The 23,661-nt window shown below is 37.5% G+C and overlaps 2 protein-coding genes across 4 annotated transcripts in view; one reads left to right on the forward strand and one right to left on the reverse strand.

Moving 5' to 3' along the window:
* The window catches only part of LOC127959787 (nucleoside diphosphate kinase 7-like), a 34,285-nt gene extending 19,873 nt beyond the window's left edge, over positions 1 to 14,412 (forward strand). For all 3 annotated transcript variants that reach the window (XR_008154294.1, XM_052559172.1, XM_052559169.1), the window contains one exon: positions 12,642 to 14,412. Coding sequence is in view for 1 of the 3 variants with exons in the window: in XM_052559172.1 (XP_052415132.1) it covers positions 12,642 to 12,677 (36 nt within the window). In the remaining 2 variants the exon portion in view is untranslated. The remainder of the gene's footprint in view (positions 1 to 12,641) is intronic.
* Positions 14,413 to 14,414: 2 nt separating this feature from the next.
* On the reverse strand, positions 14,415 to 22,725 carry LOC127959786 (sodium/potassium-transporting ATPase subunit beta-233). The gene is made up of 6 exons (XM_052559167.1): positions 22,470 to 22,725; positions 19,397 to 19,525; positions 17,142 to 17,294; positions 16,644 to 16,834; positions 16,405 to 16,488; positions 14,415 to 15,894 (listed from the first exon to the last, which is right to left on the reverse strand). The coding sequence occupies exons 1-6, from the start codon at positions 22,561 to 22,563 to the stop codon at positions 15,637 to 15,639; spliced, it is 909 nt and encodes a 302-aa protein (XP_052415127.1). The 5' UTR covers positions 22,564 to 22,725; the 3' UTR covers positions 14,415 to 15,636.
* Between the last annotated feature and the right edge of the window lie 936 nt (positions 22,726 to 23,661).

Raw genomic sequence — 23,661 nt, forward strand, 5'->3', positions numbered from 1 at the left:
AAAAGTTTATCATCTAGAATTTGTGGGAGGTGTCATCATGCTATGATTCGAGCTGCTTACAAAATAAAGTAGCCAGAGTAGATATAGTTTGTCAACTGAAAGAACGTTATCACAGTTCCCAGGGTAGACAGCGCTATTGATTGTAATGGAAGAAATCTTGTTATGATTGCATGCGTCTGTGTCGACACACCTAACTAAACTTTTTTTTTTAAAGAAAAAGTTGCATGCAGTTTTGTTTGTTGTTGTCACCTAGACTACAGTGGCAAGTTTGCATTCATGCTTTCATGCTTTCGGCCTGTAATAAGCCTAGTGAAAAAGAAAAGTATTAGGTTAGTTTAACAGTCCTTAAGATAATATTGCAAGATTGCATTAAAGACCAAACAAAAATACAAAAAGTCAAAAGTGATTTACATGGCGGATATTAGGATAAACCATTAACACTTTGAGACTCCAGGATTGTGTGAACAAAAGAATGGGAGAAATATTTTCAGCATTGTTTGTGAAGGATTAGTTGTAGTTCATAAAGAGAGGATAATACACTTTGTCGCTGTTTGAGTCTGAAGGCAGGCGTGTTTTTCTTTCATTTCAGCTGAAAGTTTCAAAATCCTGTACAAACACAAAGATTACATGAATTTGGGTTGGAATGTGTAAAGTTTTGTGAGACCTTGACAGAGCATCATGAAGGTTTGTGAGCGCAGGTCAGCTTTTTATGACATCATCTTCAAAGGTGGGAGATGTGTAAAAACCCGATTCCAAAAAAGTTGGGACACTGTACAAATTGTGAATAAAAACAGAATGCAATGATGTGGAAGTTTTGAATATTTTTGAATTTGAATATTTTATTCAGAATACAAGATGACATCAAATGTTTAAACTGAGAAAAATCATAATTTTAAGGGAAAAATAAGTTGATTTAAAATTTCATGGCTTTAACACATCTCAAAAAAGTTGGGAAAAGGCCATGTTAACCACTGTGTGGCATCCCCTCTCTTTTTTATACAGTCTGCAAACGTCTGGGGACTAAGGAGACAAGTTGCTAAAGTTTAGGATTAGGAATGTTGTCCCTATCTTGTCTGATAGGCTTCTAGTTGCTAGCTGGCCATTGGACTGCAGGCTGGCCATTTCAGTATCCGGATCCTTCTTCTAGGCAGCGATGATCTTGTAATTGATGCAGCATGTCGTCTGGCATTGTCATGTTGGAAAATGCAAGGTCTTCCCTGAAAGAGACGATGTCTGAATGGGAGCATATGTTGTTCAGTATTAAATACTTTCAGCATTGATGGTGCCTTTCCAGATGTGTAAGCTGCCCATGCCACACGGACTCATGCAGCCCCATACCATCAGAGATGCAGGCTTCTGAACTGAGCGCTGATAACAACTTGGGTTGTCCTTGTCCTCTTTAATCTGGAAGACATGACGTCCCAGTTTTCCAAAAAGAATTTCAAATTTTGATTTGTCTGACGACAGAACAGTTTTCCACTTTGCCACAGTCCATTTTAAATGAGCCTTGGCCCAGAAAAAATGCCTGCGCTTCTGGATCATGTTTAGAGATGGCTTCTTTTTTGACCTATATAAACCAACAATGTTTTCTGGAAGTATTCCTGAGCCCATGTTGTGATTTACATTACAGTAGCATTCCTGTATGTGATGCAGTGCTGTCTAAGGGCCGAAGATCACGGACATCCAGGTTTTCCGGCCCTGACCCTTACGCACAGAGATTGTTCCAGATTATCTGAATCTTTGGATGATATTATGCACTGTAGATGATAATAATCTCTTTGCAATTTTTCTCAGAGAAACTCCTTTCTGATATTGCTATCACTATTTTTTGCCGCAGCATTGGGGGAATTGGTGATCCTCTAGCCATCTTGACTTCTGAGAGACACTGCCACTCTGAGAGGCTCTTTTTATACCCAATCATGTTGCCCATTGACCTAATAAGTTGCAAATTGGTCCTCCAGCTGTTCCTTATGTGTACATTAACTTTTCCGGCCTCTTATTGCTACCTGTCCCAACTTTTTTGGAATGTGTAGCTCTCATGAAATCCAAAATGAGTCAATATTTGGCATGACATTTCAAAATGTCTCCCTTTCAACATGTGACATGTTAACTATATTCTATTGTGAATAAAATATACTTTTATGAGATTTGTAAATTATTCCATTCCTTTTTTACTCACAATTTGTACAGTGTCTGATTTTTTTTTTTTTTAATCGGGTTTGTATGATAGATTTCGGAGGGAGAGGTTGGTATTTGATGATGTGGTTAGTCAGTCTAGATTTAGCATGCTTCACTAACACCTCTTTTGCCTGGTGACCTCCAGTGGTTTTCCCACTGCTGGACACACTTAAGTGTCAGGTAAAGCCTTAGGCTGATGATACATAGGGAACATTTTTTTAGCAATGTTGCTAGGCAGACAGGTGAGACACAGGGCCCACATTTGTTAACCATTCTCAATGCTTTTGCTCAAAAAGATGCCCCATGTATCATCAGTCTAACTAAATAGTGAAATGGGAAGATCCATGAGAATAGTTGTAAAGTATATTTTTGATTTAAAAACTGGATAGCAGTAGCACAGCACGGTCCATCATATGGTGGAAAACAAGAAACAGAGGTAGGAACGTGTCTGTCATTATGCCACCCACACTGAAGATTAACTTCATCCCTGAAGATACACGCGTCATTTGGCAGAATTTATCATATTTTGAGCCTCATTGTGTCCTAGTGTAGCACCAGTCCCTGCAAGTACAACATTGTTGTTTTGTGCTTTAAAAAAAAAAAAAAAAAAATGAAAATGTGGATGCACTTATAATGAAATTATGACCACAAACGATAATTATTTAAATGATATGGCCAATAACTGATTAATGAGCAATATTATAAATGGATATTACTTTGTTCAACAAAAACAAAATGAAAACATATTGACATACTATAAATTGTAGGAATGTACAACATATCAGTCCCATATCAGTTATTGACCGATATTAGAGATAATAAAAATTATTGCCATCAGTATTGGATATGTAGTTGTTGTTGTTTTTTTCAATTTTTAGTGTCACCTAGCAGAATTACAAAAAATAATTAATATTTTGTAAATATTTTGAACAAACGTTCATGCTTCACTCCAAAATCAGACATCACAAACATAGCTCATAAGGGTAAAGTCATAAAGCCCATAAAGTCATGTCTCAACAGGTAAAAGTAAGCTACTTTCAATAAAAGACCCAAAATATTAGGAATACTTTTAACTTGAAGTTTAGCTTACCTGTCAAGAAGAAACTCTGCAAGTTCATTGGCTCGACTGAAACTACATTCCATACAAATTCCTTCAACCTGTAAAAACATTACCAATGTTTACCCTTGTTTCACCCAATTGTCTGTCTCTGTGTATTTTGGCAAGTCTTTTTGCCAAATATACAGAAGATTTTGGCTTGCACTTTTGCAGTGAAATACAGAAAAACACCATTTTGGTTATGCAAGTATATAGATAGACAGGCATGTAGGTACATCTCAGTAAATTAGAATGTCGTAGAAAAGTTCATTTATTTCAGTAATTCAACTCAAAATAAATTCAATGCACATAGACAACCCGTAACCCGTGTTTTCCAACCTTAAACCCGTGAAAGTGCACTGGAACAGCAGTCAAACCCGTGACTTCCCACCCGTGAACTCGTACTAGATTGATGTACTCCGAGTTACGAGTTCTGACGTCACACAGCATGCGAAACAACAATGTCAGCCCCAACGGATAATATTCCCTAAGGATGCAGTGTTTATGCAAGTGGTACACATTGAAAAAAACGATTTTAGGACAATGTAACATTGCAATAAAATTAATAATCTAGCTACAATTCCTTGTGCTCAGGAAGTTTGGAGTGACTTGCCTGGAACGGTACAAAGTCGTTAGTCATGGTTTGAAATCGTGTCTATGTACATGTACTCAATACTTGGTAGGGGATCCTTTTGCTTTAATTACTTCCTCAATTCAGCGTGGCATGGAGGTGATCAGTTTGTGGCACTGCTGAGGTGGTATGGAAGCCCAGGTTTCTTTGACAGTGGCCTTCAGCTCATCTGCATTTTTTGGTCTCTTGTTTCTCATTTTCCTCTTGACAAAAGAGAATCTATGGGGTTCAGGTCTGCTGAGTTTGCTGGCCAGTCAAGCACACCAACACCACAGTCATTTAACCAACATTTGGTGCTTTTGGCAGTGTGGGCAGGTGCCAAATCCTGCTGGAAAATGATATCAGCATCTTCAAAAAGCTGGTCAGCTAAACGAAGCATGAAGTTCTCCAAAATTTCTTGGTAAACGGGTGCACTGACTTTGGTTTTCAAAAACACAATGGACCAACACCAGCAGATGACATTGCACTCCAAATAATCACAGACTGTTGAAATTTAACACTGGACTTCAAGCAACTTGGGCTATGAGCTTCTCCACCCTTCCTCCAGACTCGATGACCTTGGTTTCCAAATGAAATACAAAACTTGCTCTCATCTGAAAAGAGGACTTTGGACCACTGGGCAACAGTCCAGTTCTTCTTCTCCTTAGCCCAGGTAAGACGCCTCTGATGTTGTCTGTGGTTGAGGAGTGGATAACTGTAGCGAAATTCCTTGACACGTCTTATGCCTTGACCCCAGCCTCAGTCCATTTCTTGTGAAGTTCAATCGAATTCTTGAATCGATTTTGCTTGACAGTCCTCATAAGGCTGCGGTTTTCTCGGTTGGTTGTGCATCTTTTTCTTTCACACTTTTCCTTCCACTCAACTTTCTGTTAATATGCTTGGATACAGCACTCAGAACAGCCAGCTTCTTTGGCAATGAATGTTTGTGGCTTACCCTCGTTGTGAAGGGTGTCAATGATTGTCTTCTGGACAACTGTGAGATTAGCAGTCTTCCCCATGATTGTGTAGCCTAGTGAATCAAACTGAGAAACCATTTTTAAGGCTCATGAAACCTTTGCAGGTTTTTTGAATTGATTAGCTGATTGGCATGTCACCATATTCTAATTTGTTGAATTGGTGGGTTTCTGTTAAATGTGAGCCAAAATCATCACAATTAAAAGAACCAAAGACTTAAACTACTGCAGTCTGTGTGCACTGAATTTATTTAATATGAGTTTCACAATTTGATTTGAATTACTGAAATAAATGACCTTTTACACAACATTCTAATTTATTGAGATGCACCTGTATTTTCTATCTGAATGTGAAGAGCTTTTCAACCCGTATAAAAAAAATGTTTATGAAAAACATTGCTTATCCTATAGCTTTAAACTTGGTTTTGAAAAACACTAATAATTTAACAACAAATGTAATGTTTGGCAAATCTCAAAATGAATATGTTCATTTTGTTTTGGGGCTGTCTAAATCAACTAAATAAGCATTTTAAAATGAATGGGGGAAAAATCACATTGTCTTTTATTTTTTTTATGTATTTAGACGAATAGTGTAGAATTGCATTATAGGCCATTTCGTCCCCTTGGAATTATAAGGTTCTATCTGACATTTTTGTCAAAATTGAGTTATTCACATATTCTTATTCTGTGACAATATATTCATTATAATTTCAATTTATTATGTGATGTTTTATTTTAAGTTGTGTACATTTTGGGATTTTTTATTGAAAAAACAAAAAGGTTCTATCTACAGAAGTCTATGGAACACACAAATTTTAAAGCTCAATAACTCAAAACTACTCAGAACGCAGATAGAACCTTATAATTCCAAAGGGACGATTTATTCATTGCATACATAAGGCAATTTTTATTTTAATGTTAATGGTTGTCAGTTATCAGCCATAATTTTTTATATTGGTGGAGCCCTAATAGGTAGTCTGTATGCTAAAAGAAAAATTATAAATGTATTTGTGGGCATGTATTTTCTGAACACTGTCTTCTCATCTATTTATAATGTAGTGTTGCTGGTTTTCACTGAAATGATATCATCTGAGGAACACTGTGCTTCCTGTGTAAATACCTGCTGTTATTGTCTGCCTCTCTGCATTCATGTACATTCTGTATGTGTCTGTTTGAACTTGATAAGCTCCAAGGCTGACTTTTGTCCAAGGTGGTACAGAAGAAATTAGCCATTTGTTTTCTGTGTGAGAATGCACCAAGGTCCTGTTCTTTTAGTTGTGCTTAAGTCTCATATGGTGTTGGAGTTCATGAATAATGTATTGTGCTGACAGATCGTATCAACTAACAAAGTTCAACTGAATGCCTGTCAATGACTGACTGGCTTTCAGCTCCAGATGCCAAAATACCGTAACAGAACCTCCACTTGGAAACGAAGGTAACTTACTTTTAACATGGTAAACATATACAGTGGGAATGTAACCATGCCCGATTTGTCACAGACAATGGTGATGAGATTAGGATTAGATGTTTGGACTCAGTGTTTGCCTAAAGTGCTCCTAGAGCATTTTTGTATCCATGTGTTTCAATCATATCAAAAGTAACCACAGTGGTTTATGGAGGCAGAATTATGTCTTTAATACAGCACTACAGTATAAGATCAAGTTTGTGAATTGTTTTATTTTTTTGAGTGTCCTGAGCTGAGTTTTATAGGATGTTAGTAATCTAGTGTCCTTGTTCTTGTATGTTGCCTTTGTTGTCTCACGTGTCTTCTCTACAGTCTTGTTAGATCTGTCTGTGAGAAATTTGACTGGCCAACATGTTATAACCTGCAAATAAAGAGCAAAGGCAATTGATAACAATGAGGGTTTTCCTGAATTAGGGTATTTGACAAGGTATCACTCAAGTTCAAATGACCGAATGTGCTGAAGATGCTTCTCTAATATTCAGGCAACATGCAGTTCAGAAACGTTCTGTAGTTTGGGGATTGTACAATAAAAAAAAAATTATATATAAAAAAATTGTATAATCCCCAAACTACAGAACGTTTCTGAACTGCATGTTGCCTGAATATTAGAGAAGCATCTTCAGCACATTCGATCATTTTTACTTGAGTGAAAGACCTTGGTACCAGAAAGGCAGACAATAACAGCAGGTATTTACACAGGAAGCACAGTGTTACTCAAATGATATCATTTCAGTGAAAACCAGCAACACTACATTATAAATAGATGAGAAGACAGTGTTCAGAAAATACATGCCCACAAATACATTTATAATTTTTCTTTTAGCATACAGACTAACTGTTAGGGCTGCACCAATATAAACATTTTGGCCAATAACTGTCAGGTCTCCCATGCTCACCCAGGCTACATTTTATTTAATCACAATTCAAATATTACAAATATTTAAATGTGAATTGTAAATATTATTACAATTTAAAACTAATTTATTTTGATATATTTTAAAATGTAGTTTATTCCTGTGAAGGCGAAGCTGAATTTCCACCAGTGACATGATCCTTCTGAAACCATTCTAAAATGGGATAACAAAAGCATCTCTTAAATGAAAGGAATCTGTTGCTCGTTAATTAACATAAACACAAAGCAGATTGGCACATTGACTATTTTGATAGCTTTGAAAGGAGAGCCTTCTGTGAAGGAGACACTGCAACCTCATTTAATAAACATGGCTATTTTTACAGCTATGAGGCAGCATTGACGTACACAGTAAACTAAAAGGTTATAACCTTGTGACCAGCTTCGGATTCAGCTAAATGACTACACTAAAAAAACCTCAAATTTACAATCTAATTTCAGTTTTTGTAGGGAAATATTTTTTTTATTATGGTCACCAAGGCTGCATTTTTTTGCTCAAAGGTACATTATATGGTACCTTTGAGCAAAAAAATGCAGCCTTGGTGACCATTATAAAAAAAAAAAAAAGTACTTTATTTCTGTGGTGGCGAAGCTGCATTTCAACATAGGCTCATTGGAAATACGTGCCTCTAAATACATTTCTGCAAAACTGAAAAAAGTACCCACACATACGAATCGCTGCAGTTAGTTGCACTTGTGAGATGAAGAGCTCTGAATCCTGTCAAACTATGGTTTGACAAAGCTCAAATCTGCACGAGGAACGAGGAAAATACCACAACTGCATTAAAAAATTGTTTTTATATCACTTTTGCATTTGTTAACACTATCGAGTATGTTTAGGGTTGAATTTGTTGTAGGGCATATTTCCAACATGATAGAGCATTAAAGGTCCCATTTTTCTTGCTTTTTTGAAGCTTTGATTGTATTTACAATGTGCAATATAACGTGTTCATGTTTCGCGTGTAAAAAAAAAACAGTATTTTTCACACTATTCACCTGGATCTGTATACCGCTGTTTTCACTGTCATAAAAACGGGCTGATGTCTTCCTTGTTCTATAAAATTTTCGGGAACCGAGTTAAACATAAATTGTAACCGTTAATCTCCAAGTACAGCGTCCCTGGGAAGCCCAAAGAAAGGTGATTGGACTCCGAGATGAAAATAACAGCGTTTCAACGACATGGCGACAAACACAAACGCAGCTCTTCCTCTTCTCCATCGGAGCGCAACAAGACCACGCCCCCCTTTTTGTGTATTCATGTGGGGGAGGTTAGTCAAATAACTGTTTTAGTGACGTCATAACTGCAGGAACCAGAGGGCTGTAGTCCAAACCGGTCATTTTTTTGTAGGCGAATTGTGTTAAATAAAATATCTCTTTTGGCATTGGACTTTGAGCTTTAGAATTTAGAATACAGATATTATTTATACTGTAACACCAACATTACATACTAACTAAAGTTTAAAACATAGGATCACGAAGAACGGGACCTTTAACTTTTAGTGACACTCCTTGGACATTTGGAACATGAACCACCACGATGCATACCTGAATCAATGTAATAAAAAAAAAATAAAAAAACAGCAATATGTACCTACCAATATATCAAAGTAACAAAAACAGGCAAGGATCACTTTGAAACTATATATATATATATATATATATATATATATATATATAGTGTTATAAACAGTTGTGCTGTTTAATATTTTTTTGGAAACTTATATAAAATTCATTTGATAATAGATAAAAGGTTTTAGGAAGAATGGAATGTTATGAAAAATTAATACAAAATATTAAGTTATTAAAATATTTGTTATTGTTATGCTGATAATAATATACAATGTAAAATATTATTTAATTAGAAAATGCACACGAAAAATAAAAATAAATAACTGATGCAAATGCTTTTGCATTACGTGTTATTGTTCTCTAACTTTTGGACGCAGTAGGATGGGCTGACATTCTGATCAGGCACATACAGGGTTAAATATGAGGAGTTAAAGTCTGGAACAGTACACTCTGCTAACCTGATCTGACACCCAGATTGTCTTTCACCCATTTGACCAGTTAAGGCTAGTCTGCCCATCTAGTGTAAATGTGTCTTTCTAAATTACAGTTATTTTAGTTTTAAATAATTTGTGATGATTGCCAAGTACTTTTACATGGCACTGAGAGTGCTTTTAGTGCGACAGAACAGATATCTATCTGAAAACTGGCCCCATTTTATCAGCCGAACAGCGAGAGAGGAGGGTTTGTGAGGTAACCATTTTTTTCCTCAGTCTAAATAGACAGTAGTGTTACGTCAGTGTGACTCTATTGACATTTACTTTATGTTCTGTCTGGTGGAGAGAGAGAGGTTTAGTGTGTATAGGCAGTGTGTCTGGCAACAGCCCTGTTTAGAATACGAACACACACACACTATGAATGTTGACGTCAAACTGCAGCCGTCAGAAATGGATATCTCCAGCATGGATATCTCAGTCATACAAACGTGTTGATTTAAGCACTATTCCCAAAGGAGTTCCATGAGACAAAGAGGCAGTGAGAGGCGAAATTAACTCCCTTAGCTTGTTTGTTTCGAACCGTAGCCTGTAGTTTGCGTGTGACCATCAGTGTTCGGGCTTGGCAGGACTCATTACAGTGACATTAAGATCAGTGGCTGCAGGTCACTTACGGGTAACTAACGCTATTATAGTGAGCCAGCTTTGCCAGGAATTCTCTCAGCACTGAAAATTAAGCAAGTGTGTGCGTGTGTTTACTTGTTTTCTAAAAGCTTGATTCCAGTTGAGCTAAAATAATAATTTGGCTATTTAAAACGAAGTAAATGCTTTAGTTTTCAGTTGACTGATTAAGTCCTATTAAGATAAATATTTGGATGAAATATACATCTGAGTTCAAAAGTTTGATTCGGTCAGTTATTTTCTTTTATTTATTTATTTTTTTAAGTAAATTATTTAGATTAAGCAAGGATGCTTTACATTGATCAGGAAAGACATTTATAATATTAAAAATCATTTTTATTTCACATAATTGCTAAAAACATAATATTCATCAATAACAAATATATTAAGCAGCAAAGCATTAATAATGATTTTTGAGCACTAAATGGCTGCTGAAAATTCATTTAAAAATATATTGAACTAATATTATTTACAATATTACTGTTTTACTGTATTTGTGATCAAATAAATGCAGTCTTGGTGAGCATAAGAGACTCCAACGTCATAAAAAAATCATACTGAAAACCAAACGTTTGCACTCTTTCAAAAAGCATTGTGGCGGTAACACGGTAAATCAGACGGTAATACCATGGTACTTTGATGTTAATTATAATACTAGTTGATAAACTACTGAAGTACCATATAAGATAGTACTTTTTTGGTTACACTTTATTTTAAGATGTCCTTGTTACAGTATAATTGTACATTTAAGTACTGAGTAATATTATTTAAATGCATACTATATGGTTAGGATTAGGGTTTGTATTTAGGGTTACTTGCATGTAATTAAACATAATTTATTATTATAATAGTAAGTGTATGTAACGTGTGTAACAAAAACAACTTAGTGTTACCCTTTTTCTTATTGCTATACTAGCACCCTTTGTTGCAGTTGAATTTCTCTCTTTCTCTCTCTCTTTTGTTGCCATTTAGTCTCTGCCAGTATTGCTGTACTGCACAAACTGTTCGTGATTTAAATCCTCAGAGACGTGTGTTAGTCAGAAGTGTTTGATCAAATGAGGATGTGCCTGTATCGTCACTTTGAACTGACTCATTGCAAAGAAACGAATGAAGCTCGCTAATGTTTTATACTTGTTTCCATGACATCAGTCATCAAAAGTAAACATTATATGTAGATAAAGCTAAAGAAGGGAAGGATTTCATCGCCTTTGTGCTCCTTTCAAAGTCAACAAGATATAAGGATAATAACTAACCAGCAAGATTCTCTAAACATGCCAAAGCTTAAAAAAGGGAATCATGTCACACACAGTGCTCTTTATTGAAACCAAAACACTCATTTTCCCTCAGACTTTCTCTCATGACAATGTGTGGTCACTTAATACACCCTTTTTGTTTGGTTCAAGGGTGTGTCTAAGGAAAGCCAATTTATTTACAGGTAGATAGCCCGTCCTTCATGGGCATTGATTGGGAGTTACATTTCCTACTGGTAGAGATAAGCAGAGGACAGCAGAGCCGCCGGGGTTTGTGTCTTCAGGAACATTTCATTTCATCACGTTCCATTTTAGCCTTAGCCAGTTGGCTCGGAACGAGAAGCACATGTGAGCACGAATTAAAGTCGAGACCTGGTATTAGTCCAACATTCTGTTGAAAGGGCAGTGAAATATAAACTCAAAGTAAACCCAGCCAAGACCCCTTGAACTTCTGTCACGCTGTAGTGGCAAAGGAGGAGTATTTGTTTAACATTTGTGCACCTTTGTAAAGATTATCATGTATTTTTAAAATCACTTATACTGTTACACTCCACTAAATCAGTCCCATTTGTTGCTTGTGCCTGAAGTCCTGACTGGGACACTTTCATGTCTTGTATTCCTCTGCTACCATTTCGCTGTTTTTTGCTAGATGACTGCTAGATGACTGCATGCCCAGAGCAGCCTGTTCTTTGCCAGCCTGGTGTTAATGTCAGGCTTGACCAAAAAAAATAACACAGAAGGTTGGGTTTCACACAAATAATGCCACAGTTCTGAATGAACTTATTTTCATTTGGGATCCACTGATATTGAAATGCTGTCCAAGTGTCCATCAAATAAACTGATAATCATTTTGATATTATGACCCACTCTCTGAAAAAAAAAGTTGATAATAATAACTTAAAGGATTAATTCACTTCCAGAATGAAAATTCTTTCATCATTTGCTCACCATCCACTTGGTCCAAACCTGTATGATGTTCTCTCTTCTGTTGAACACAATATAAGATATTTTGAAAAATGCTGGTATCCAAGCAGTTGATGATAACAAGTGATTTCTAAAGTATATATTTTTTTCCTACTATGGAAGTCAGTGGTTACCATCAACTGTTTACGGGTACTAAGGTACTTCTCTGAGAAACTAATATGCACTTTTTAGGGGTCAATTATATAAAGTTTTTTAAAGTTAGTTTGTTTTAGTTTTTGTGTGACTCCCAAGTGTCTCAAAGAGGACTGTTTAGGAAGCTGATGTTTGCAGTAATGTGAACAAGCATGTGTGAGTAACCTGATTCCCTGGATAGAATGTGACATTATGTGATCTTAGCAGCACGTTGAGCACGAGTAACCATCACAGCACATGCGTCGTCACCTGTGCTTTTATCCAGTTGTTCTACCAAGGAAACCCTGTTCAAAGCATATGCTCCATTGTTCTTACTGTAACCCATCAAGGAGCTGGCATCATCTGTTCTGTTTCCGCACAGGAAATTGCACGCCACCTTCAGCCCACCACTTCATGATTGCTCTACGGCAAAAACAAAGTGCAGAATGCAGTTCACTGCACTGACCTACCGGATGACGGGATACTGAATGGTGAGCTCAAGCAAATATCATTCAAATGTTATGCAAGAGCCACACAGTCACGTTTTGTATTCAGTCTCATTTTGAGGAAGTTTGTTTGCCTTCAAAAATATTTCTGCATCCCACAAATGGGTATGCAGCCCAGAACAAAATGGCATCAAGGTCTCATGACTGTCCGCAGTGGGCCGAGGCAGATCCCCAGCCCGGCTCCAGGAAGGAAAACAGGCGGGTAAAAAAGCCATTGTTATGCCAAGGAGTGGGTTTGGCCCAGTGGACGTCATTGTTGTGCACAACTCCTGATCTGTCCAGCCTCCCAGCACAAATGGCCCCTTGTTAATCATTTGCCTGCTGACCGACTCAGCCATGACATTCCAAGAGCTCAGGCCTCACAGAGGCCCAGCACAGACGCCGGCTGCCGTAACAGGCACAATTCAGGGAAAGTCAATTGTTTGAAAGTAAAACAAGCTGCTGAGCTGATGCTCAGGTTTGATGAAGTGCTAAAAGTGCTTCTCAAATTAACACAGGTTTTTTTTTTTATGTAAGACATTGGAATTTAATAAACACTCCCTATTCATATACTTATGCAATATTCTATGCCATTTTTTTGAATAAATAAGTGCGAGTAGAAAAAAACAAAGTGTGAAATATTGGACTCTTAATGCACTTGAGAGGTTAGTTCACCCAAAAATAAAAATTCAGTGATTAATTACTTACCCTCATGCTGTTCCAAACCTGTAAGACCTTAATTTATCTTCATTTAGAGTTCTTCTCCTCCTCGTCCCATTCTCCACCATTATCGAGAGTACCACGACACATGTGCTGAGCCTTGTTTACGAGCAGAGGAATGCATGCCCATGTGTCCTGGTTCTTTCAATAATAGCGGAAGACAGTCACTTGGAAGAGAACAATTGTTAAATTAAGTTGTTACTTTATTTTTTTCAGCACAGTAATTTTACTTGTAGCTTTGTAAAATACAGTTGAACTACTGATATTACATGGACATTCTGGACCTGGGAACATTTCAGTTGCATTTCAGTTGGATTTTAGTTGCATTGCTCTCTATGGAGGGTCAAAAAGCTCTTAGATTTCATCAATAATGTCTTACAGGTTTGGAATGACATGAGGGTCAGTACTTAATGATAGAATTTCCATTTTTGGGTGAACTATCCCTTTAAAGCTGGGATAAACTACATTACTTTTAAAATCTGCACAGATCTGCTTACAGATTAAAACTAGGTATCATACACAAATGTCTAACAGGTAACACAGAAACATTTGTCTTGTAGCTGGGAATGAAAATGATAAATAAAAACAGTTTTTAATTTTAAAAAACCAGTTTTTTAAAATTAGACAAGGATTTTGTTTGAAATCTAAAAAGCTTAAAGTTGTGTTAACATTGTGTAGTGTTCTTCAACTGCCACCAGTTTCCTTAAAGGACTCCCATGTTGGGACAGTTGGATGCAAATTCATACATCAGACAGTACATAGTGCGTTTATAGAGTTTATTTTTGTCTTGGTTTTGATCTTTTGTCAGTGTCATTATGGAAGCTTGAAATGAATTGTGGGAATTTGTTTTTCAGGTTCAGTATTTCTTTAAGATTTTAGATGGGTGACGCAACGGTGGGAAACATCTATCCAGCAGTTATTTAAATAAAGACCACTTGAAAGACAATACCTCAGTTGTCTGTCCATTTATTTCTTCTTAGGTCTTACCCAGATTTAAATAACATTACAAGAGCAAATGCAATTCTTGACAAGTGTTCTGATGTCCAACAGTGACTTTTAAGAACTTTAAACAACAAAACAAAATATCCTATTACATGGGGTACTGCTTTGCATCTGATAGGTTTCTAACCTTTGACCAGTGACTTTGGTTTTTGGATTCATTACATTACACTTTCTCCTGCTGAAAAAAAAAAATTGTACAACTGCATAAATATAAAATTCTTCCACCATGAAAATGGCTAAAACATTCATTAGGAAGTAACACCACGTCATGTGATGTCTCCAGAACAAAACAAAACCAAAAAAATATTAAATGCACTGAGTTGCCATGGTGACCACTGGCCACTTCAGTCCTCCAGACTAGACACACAGTTCTACACTTAATAGTAAAGGAAAATAAAAGCCCTACATAGAATTGTCATTAGCCCCAGTTTCCCAAATTGCAAGATTTCAAATAAAAAGTCAAAAGGTGATGTAAAAACATATCCCCCACAATCAATGGAAAAGATGGAAAGAAAAGAAAAGGAAAGAAAGGTTTGAACGGAGTGCAGTCACTTACACACACACAGACCTGGGAAGTTCAGAGCGTACCATGCCAGTATTTTCAGTTTTTAAGTAGACGAATATGCACATTCACACTCAAACTCTCTCTCTCTTTCTCTCTCTCTCTCTCACACACACACACACACACACACACACACACACCTTGGACCGCTAAGGCTTTCTCACATAAGACAACAGAAATGACATCATGGCTTGGAAAGGACCATCGTATGCGACTACTGCACTGCACACTCCATAAAATCTAAAGAGACCACACTAGGCAGAAATACTCAGGGGACAGAAACACTGCTCGCTACATCAGTAGTGGAATTATAATTTACAGTAATAAATGAACGTCCCATGGCTCACGGAATATTCGCATTTACAGCAGAATAAATACTTTGCTATTACTACTCTTCCTGTAATTTACATTCTAACCCTAGACATGCAGAGAAAGCGAGTGGAAAGCGTTCAGATTAAGTGTAGGTCCCGTATGTTATGAAAACTTTGTTCAAGACTAGTTGTCGTAGTTGTTTTCCCAATTGAATTTGTACTTGTCTTTTGTTTATTCATCTGAAATTACTGTGTTTTGAAATGGGCAGAATAAAAGTGCTATTGCCATAGCTAAGGTCATGAGTTGATGGTGATTTTGATGTCAAAACGTCCCTGATACCGGTCCTTCTCGTTGTAATAGATGTTCTCTCCGTATACTTTACACTCTATGCGCATTTCGTAACCTCTAGTGATGTTGTGGAACTTGACGGCCACCAGAGGCTGGAGGTAATTGGGATGTAGCAGCTTGCCGTAGTAAGGATAATACTGGAGGGGGAAGCCAGGCCCCAGCCCGAAGTACTCGATCGGTCCAAGATGTTCTGCATCCTCTTCTCTCTGTTGACAACCATAATTAGTATTAGATCACTGCGGCACATGGAGTTCTGCATCAGTGTGTCATTTCTTTGTTTGGACTTAAAAGATAAGAATAGGGATGCACCGATATTCAAATTCGAGTCCATTGTTGTTATAATTAATAATGCCTTCTCGTAGCTCAAACAGTAGAGCATCATTTGTTTGATTGTTTTCTTGATTGAAAGTATCTTCCCCATGCACAAATCCAAATCTACAACTATACTATAGCTGATATTTGACAATGTTTTGTCTATATATTGTCTCAATGTTATAATATACTGTATGAAAAAATAGAAATTCATTTTGATCTTTGCTCAAGGTTACATTAAACGATGTTACGAAATAGCATTTTTTTATGCTAAATGAGGGTAATCTAAAATGTCAAAACTGGCATAACTAAAATAAATAAATAAAAACACACAAAGGAATCTAACCAATATATCTCTACACAAGAATGCCATTTTACAAAGATGCTTTGTAAGTATTTCTTGCCTTGTTTGTGCAGTGGATTGGAATCAGATTCGGCTGAACGTTAGGATGGGCTGGCTCAGGGATGCTATCATTTGAACTTGGAGGCTGTGGAGAAAGAATGGCAGTGCGTTATAATCCCAACGTTAGGGTAAATGTTGCCTGGGGCTAACAAAAATTGTTCGCAAGAACCTGGTGTATATGGCAAACAAGTAGGTTAATATTGATGGCATGATCGTGAATCAATATGCTGGATAACTCACCCGTGGCCTAAAGTTCACAATCCTGTTAAGTTTAACAATGAGGCAGGGCTTGCCTTCATTGAAGCCAAAGTCCTCATCTTTCTTTCCTATCCCTGCACAATCCTTCAGCCAGGCTCTATCGAAGCGGCAGGCCTTCCTCACACCTTCATCGCTCTCCAGAGGTCCACGATCCGTATAGGTCTTGAGTTGTTCTGAACAATGCAACGCATGAAAACTTATTTACTGACTAATACAACTGTATTTGCCTGTCATTACTACAACAGTGCATGGGCATGCAGGACAGTAAAATGGGTCAAATAAAGCCCCAATTGTCTACCTAAGCAGCGACTGAAACATGAAATGTTGACTTATGAATCTTATGACACAGAGCTAGGGAGTGTGGTAGGAGTTCAGTTCCTGAACTGAACCCTTTTTAGCTTACCTACTTAATAATACAGATAAAAGCTTGGGTTTATTTAGATGTATATAGCTTAAAGATAAGTTTAGAATTTGTTGTACCTCCACAGTCATCAAATTTGGTCGTGTCGATCTGATTTTCAGGGTCGTATGCTTTCAGAAACTTCTTAATATGATCCACATATGGCTTGTAACTCTCTTCCTTGATTGAGTAGCTGATCTCCGCTTTGTCCGGGCGCGGGGAGTGTGATAAGCCTGTAAGTAAAGCAGAAAGGTTAAATGTGGCCCAACATATACAGAGTTTTGGCATAAAACTCTAGATGGCGCAGTCCGACAGGTCTAACTCAATCTGACCTAATGAGATTATTATCACATGGCACAGCTGATTGGTGGTCTTCTGTGAGCTCACTACTCAGCATTCAAATATATGACTAGGGCTTGTCGTAGCAGTGCAGCTTGCTTCAGAAACCCTCCACCTTCCCCAGCTCCACCTGTATAGATCTGCTACGAGGTGATTTGTTGGGGGTTATTTCATGCATGTTATATTTGCTACAGAAATATTTCTTACATGCTCACAGCAAACTGTTGTGGATGTATTGGCAGTAGCAAGTCTTGGTAATTGCTGTGCCGTAGCAGCAGCGTAGCAGATCTATTCCGCCAAGAACAAATACATTAACATTGTCTTGTACATTGCCATGCCAATCCCTCTGAGAGTTGTCATGACAGAACTGGTGTTAACAATAAAAATGAACATTTAGAAGAGTGATTTTCCTTCCAGCTACAAGAGCAGTGCATGCCCGGTCCATTCATTGTCATGGAAGTTTGCTATTCAGATTCCCAGCTTGGCAGTAGTTTTCCACCAGCTCAAATGTATAGCCAAAAGCGGGGCGTGGCGTGAGCAGAGCCAGCAGAGGAGAACACGCAAATGGAAACCTAATATTGTGCTTAATGCTAACTTTTGTTTCAACAGACTGGTAATGACCTTCTGTGCATGTGCTGCAGCTGATCCATAAGAGGACATGGGAAATGTATGTGGACACTGTTTAATACATGTTTAAGACTCCGGTTTGAGCCTGTGAGAGTCTCCCAGCCTTCCCCCTCCTCCTCTCCACAACCTCACGTGCTTCTGTCACACAATGGAAACTTTTAGCCCCTGAAAGGGAGGTGGGACTTGAACACAGGCATCGTGTTTTTTCTATGTCCGGCCTTCTTTGCAGCAAATAGCTTCACACCATGGTGATCTCCACTATATATTACTACTCATGTTTTTTTTTTTTTTTTGACTTTACAGGCTGCCTCTCTTAAAGGGGAAATGGTTCTTCTTGGCAGAGGCTTTTTTTTGGTTCTGGGCCTTAACGAAGACAGATAACTGTAATGCCAAGGCGGGAGTGTGCACTATGCAAACATTCACTGGCATGGCTGGTGTGGCGAATGGCTGGCAGTGCAGCAACAAGCAACCTAACAGGAATTATGGAAACTGCAGTGTACAATGCTCTCCACTGTTCCCTTTTCCCCTGATTTAATTGCAAAACATTTTTGTTTGTGCAAAATAAGCTTAGCCATAAACCCTGATCCTGTTGTAAACTACTTACCTTGATACCGCCAGCCCAGACTGAAATACTACAAGACACACCAGTTCAAAGACGAGCAAAGTGTGTAGATGCGGAACAACTATGCTTTAAGTACACAAACGGAAAGCCTTGCCAGACTAGCTGGGAGTGTGAAGGTCAAAATGGCTTTCTGTGTGTGTCTCTCTCCTTCTCCTCCCTCACACTCCTGCCACCTCCACCCTTTCTCCCTCTCTCTCTGAGGTCAGGCAGACCTTTAGAGCTGCCGAAATGTCACAGGGTTTGAAGAAAACAAAACTGACTTTAAGCATTATGGAACAGTTTGAGTGTGTGAATACGAGTATGTCCCCAAAACAGGTTGTTCTTTCCATTTTTCCATATCGTTATTAAAGAATAACATGTTCCTGCTGCTTTTATTGCTTGTAAAAGCAAGCAAGACAAGGCCTCTTGTGAATCCTGTTGACCAGGTAACAAACAAATCTCAGTTTCAAGTGCACTTTAAAAAGAGGTTTACCACATAACTGTAATGAAGAACAAGACATAAAAACATTGTTCATATCGTGTATGAGATGGCTTCCATGTTAGTCAAAATCATCAACTACAATGTCGCATATCATACTTATCAAAAATCCTGACAGTCAAAACAACTTTTAAAGTACATGTAGTTCATTCTGTATCTCTTTGGTTTGGTGATTCATTCTCACAGTGCTTGTGTGCAAATCGTACCCAATCTCAGAACCCTTTTTGGTATGTGTTATTTTTTATATATCAATAAATGTGGTTCATTACCTGGGGGTGCAACCCTGTCCTGGTATGTGGGCTTGAAGTTGCTGAGAGTCATGAGCATGGCCTGGATGGTGCCAATGAAAATTCCAGCCAAGCAGCCATAGAAGATTACGTAGAAGATGAAGATTTTGACTGAAAAGAAAAATATATAGCATGAAACAACGGGATGTTTCAGAGCATATACGAGAAGAAAATGAGTCATGACATTGAGTTTCCACAAACAGCTCTTATATAAAGGTGCTTAAATGTATCCACATTCAGTCTTGTTTTGAAAAGCATTTAATGAAAAAATTTTCCTCCATTTTTAAAATGTCATAACTTGATCTTCCAGTGAAATGACAATTTTCTAATTAATTGGTGTGGTTAAACCCACCACCGCTTTTTTTTTTTAACAATCATCTGCAAGTTTGCTTTCAGATCTGCTTCCATCCAAACAGCAATTAATGGAAAGAACCAATTCCAAATTCAACACTTTTTTCTTATTCGATAATACATTTCACTCAGATGTACATTTAGAAGAAAAGCTCTCTCACTACTTTAGTTTTACCATGACTTTAAAGTGAGAGAGCACCACAGACTAAACAGACAGGTGTCCAAATTACTAAGAATAAAGAGTGCGGTAGCTAGTCAGATGTCTTATGGGAAACTCATATAACTCGTGAAAATCTAAATTAAAATATTATTATAGAAATTAATTCACAATTCAATTATTCAATTAAAAAAAAAAATCATATTAAACAAGGTTTCATAATTCACAGTTCTCTTTTTTTCAGATTATTTATCTGGGCATTTTAGGCCCTCTTAATTTTCCAAGCTGAGAATGCCTTTTGAGGCCAGCCATTTCATGCAAAGTTGGTAGTAATTGTGAAAAAAAACCTGAAATCTTTGCTGACTGAATTAACAGCTTCAGTCAAACTCACACATTACTCAAAACTCACATTTCCCTGTGTGACGCAAACAACAGAAAGCGACCTGAAGAATAGCATTCCTGTCTATCACTTTCTGTGCCAATCTGTGGGCTTCATTGAAAGCGGCCCCCAACAACCACTTCAAACTAGTCCCCACCGAACAAAAGGGTCCGTTTGTGCGTGTGTGGATGACGCTGTTATACTTCCTTTCCTTCTGTCCTGGCAATAAACCTTTGCCTCCTCTTAAATCTACAGGAAACACATTCAAGTTTGAATACGGTCCCACAAACAATGGTTTCACGTGTTGTGGTCTCGGTGTGGGCAGAGAAGGAAGCTTGTCCCTGAGGGTATAAATAATAAGTTGTGTGTTTTAAACACCTATGATGCTTTAAAAGCTTATTAAACACACATTCAGGAAGATTGCCAACCGTAAAAGTTAACAATACAACAGCTATTAACTCTGCCCTTCAGTCTCTCTTCGTTCTCCTTATTGCTTTCACTAAATTAAGTAAATAGTGTAAAATGTTCGTGAGTCACGCAGCTTTCATTCAAAGCAGCACCTTGACATAATAAACAACAATGAAAACAGAAAGATGTTAAATAGACACAACGAAGTCAAAAGCTCCTCTTTAAACTAATAATAAGTGTTTTACTGAAAGCGTACGCGTCTGTGAAAACGCTTCCTCTATTGCTAGCCTCCGCATACTCTCTCAACTCGCACGGTTTGTTTGAATGGCGTTTGCGATTTTTTTTTCATTCCATTCAAATGCTAATACTGTTAAATTTTTAAGAGCATTTTACGAAACTTGCCGCAGGCGTTTCTGTTCATTTTAAAGTGAAACTTCAAGCACAGAGGGAGCCTAAGTTAGCTGGCTAAGCTACATGTGACTGGCTCCCTCATGATATTCCACATGTCACTCAACCAAAACCTCAACCAAGATGTTCCCCTTCGTTTTCACTGCGCAACTAGGTGTTTTAAACAACTTATTGAGTCTTAATAAATATGAAAGCATTCCATTATAACTTACGGTTACTGGCTAATGTAACTTTTTAATAACCGGCATGTGCAAGTGAAGTAAATGTAAACACAAGTTAATCTTGCAGCAGGAGGACAGCGATAAACACGCGTTAAAAACTGATAAAACTATCAGCTACAGATGGTTTCCCGCTTTAAAAACATACATTCAACTGAGACACTAATGCAATGTATATTTACAAAGCAAGTAGGAAGAGGAATCAGTATTATCTGTAACCAATTGTATTATCAGTAACTGTATGCCATAAACTAAACAGACCAAATTACTTTGAGTCACCTTGAGGACAGCAAATACGTATTAAGTCACCTGCACAAACACGTTCATGTCATTTGTTTGTGACTGACACTTGAAGCTTTTAAGTAATTTGACACTTCACTGTAAAAATACTGTTTCCATTCATGTCACAATTATACTTAATTATAATTAACTCGATGTTCTTTAGAGATTGACAGACGTAAAATTATCTGTTATAACTCTTAAACCATTTTGATTCCAACTAAGCAGCCATTATACTTAGATTTTTACTTTTAGAGGCGAACAAACATTATCAAATTGTTCTTCAACTACTGCTAGAGTCTACTGACCATTTCAGATGAGTGACAGTCTCTTTCAAACCAAAATTGCATCCGTATCACGACCTTCAGAATGACCTTTTCGTTTCAAAACACCTCCTCGATCAAATATAAAATCAGTAACGTTATGTGTAAAGCAATCTTTTCTTCTTTTTTTCATTCAGTTGCCCTTTTCACCACCTTGTGGTTCATTAGGTGTTTATTCACGGATCAATGCATCTATTACATGACTATAACTCGTTTCATATCGGCACAGTCTATGCACTAAAACACCGTTTAAACCTTTGCTTAATTTTTTACGAGAATATTTTTCTGTTAATATGATAATCTGATAATAACAGCAAGTCGCCACCGCGAGGCGTTTTTCCCTTTGAAAATGAAAGTCACGACTCGGTCTGATCAAACAGGTGTTGGAGTTTTTTCCAGTCAGGAAACACGCTGTAGTCATTTCACCCGTCTTTAACGTTGAAACGTATCAGTATTAACATCGAATAAAGGAGAAAAAACGAGTTTATTCCAAGAGGAGAGGCGCAAATGGAACAATCTCGAGAACACTTACACCAACTGCAGCCTGTGCGTCCTAAAAATTCCTTCTTTTCAGAATTCCAGATAAAGGACTTCCATCCGCCATCAGCATTTTTATTTGCAGACATTTTCTCTACTTAGTTCCCTTTTCGGTGGTATTTGAGCGGGCCTTATGGACTTCACAGCGATGTTGTCCCCTTACTAAATGTTGAAAAAAAAAGGACAAAGTCGTACCCGGTACCTTTGCTTGTACTCACTCGATATATAGTCCGAGTTTGGCTCCGCCCATCGGCTCTTTTAATAAGTTACCTTCAAAAGAAGGAGGGCAGATTCGGACCAATCACAGATCGACATGCTTTTGCGTAACAACTCGTAAACGGGGGTGGAATTCATGCTGGCACGAGCAGTTCAGTGCTGTTTATTTCAAACTCTGAACTGTGTTCTTTACCTCAGAATGACAGATTATCATGTCTTAATACCGTAAAACAATGTAATATGTAAATCCACCTGTATATCTGACTGCTTGAATGGCAATAAAGAACAAAGGTGCTACCATGATTTTTTTTTTTTGACATGTAAGCCTATCCAAATGTTAGGTTTTTTGAACATGTACCAAGGTAGTACCATGTTATTCTTGGAAGAAGGTCTACCTTAAAGTACCATATAAACACCATAATATATGAATTTCATATCAAAATACTATGGTACTGCTATCTGAAACCATCACTGCACCATGGTACTGCCGAAGTACTTTTTGTGAGGAGATTGTTGTCGTTGCTCTAAGAAGTTAATCAGAAAACAGTTTAAATGATCAAAATACTTTTATAAAATAATATAATTTACTCATGTAGCTTTCACGAAAGTACAGATGGCGCTATGATACAAAGCACATTTTCTTCACTTTTTAGAGATCGAATGTGTATGGACATAAATGTGTGTGTGTGTGTGCTGTTAAGGGGAGGAAACATTTTCCCGATGACCTGTGGAAGATTCAAGTTCAAGTATGTGATCTATGCTCCATTCAAGGTCATTTGTGGGAGGGAACAGAAGCAGAGAGGTGAACCCACCTACACCAAGCCTGTACACACTCACTGAGCCATAGAGTTTGAGTCTCTTTACAGGGCATTTGAGAATATAGGTCATTTCACTCGTTTTTCTTTCTCATAAGTCATAGACAAGCTCCGACAAGTGTCAATCCTTGCAGGTATTAAATCTTGCATGCTGGG

The sequence above is a fragment of the Carassius gibelio genome, chromosome B6 (genome assembly GCF_023724105.1).
Source record: "Carassius gibelio isolate Cgi1373 ecotype wild population from Czech Republic chromosome B6, carGib1.2-hapl.c, whole genome shotgun sequence".
Classification (NCBI taxonomy): Eukaryota; Metazoa; Chordata; class Actinopteri; order Cypriniformes; family Cyprinidae; genus Carassius; species Carassius gibelio.

Excerpts from the sequence above, each read along its gene's own strand:
- LOC127959786 (XM_052559167.1), bottom strand. The coding sequence starts at position 22,563 with ATGTCTGCAAATAAAAATGCTGATGGCGGATGGAAGTCCTTTATCTGG. Across the intron at positions 17,295-19,396 it reads GGACAGGGTTGCACCCCCAG|GCTTATCACACTCCCCGCGC; the intron begins GTAATGAACCAC and ends CTTTACTTACAG. Across the intron at positions 16,835-17,141 it reads CAAATTTGATGACTGTGGAG|AACAACTCAAGACCTATACG; the intron begins GTACAACAAATT and ends TGCATTGTTCAG.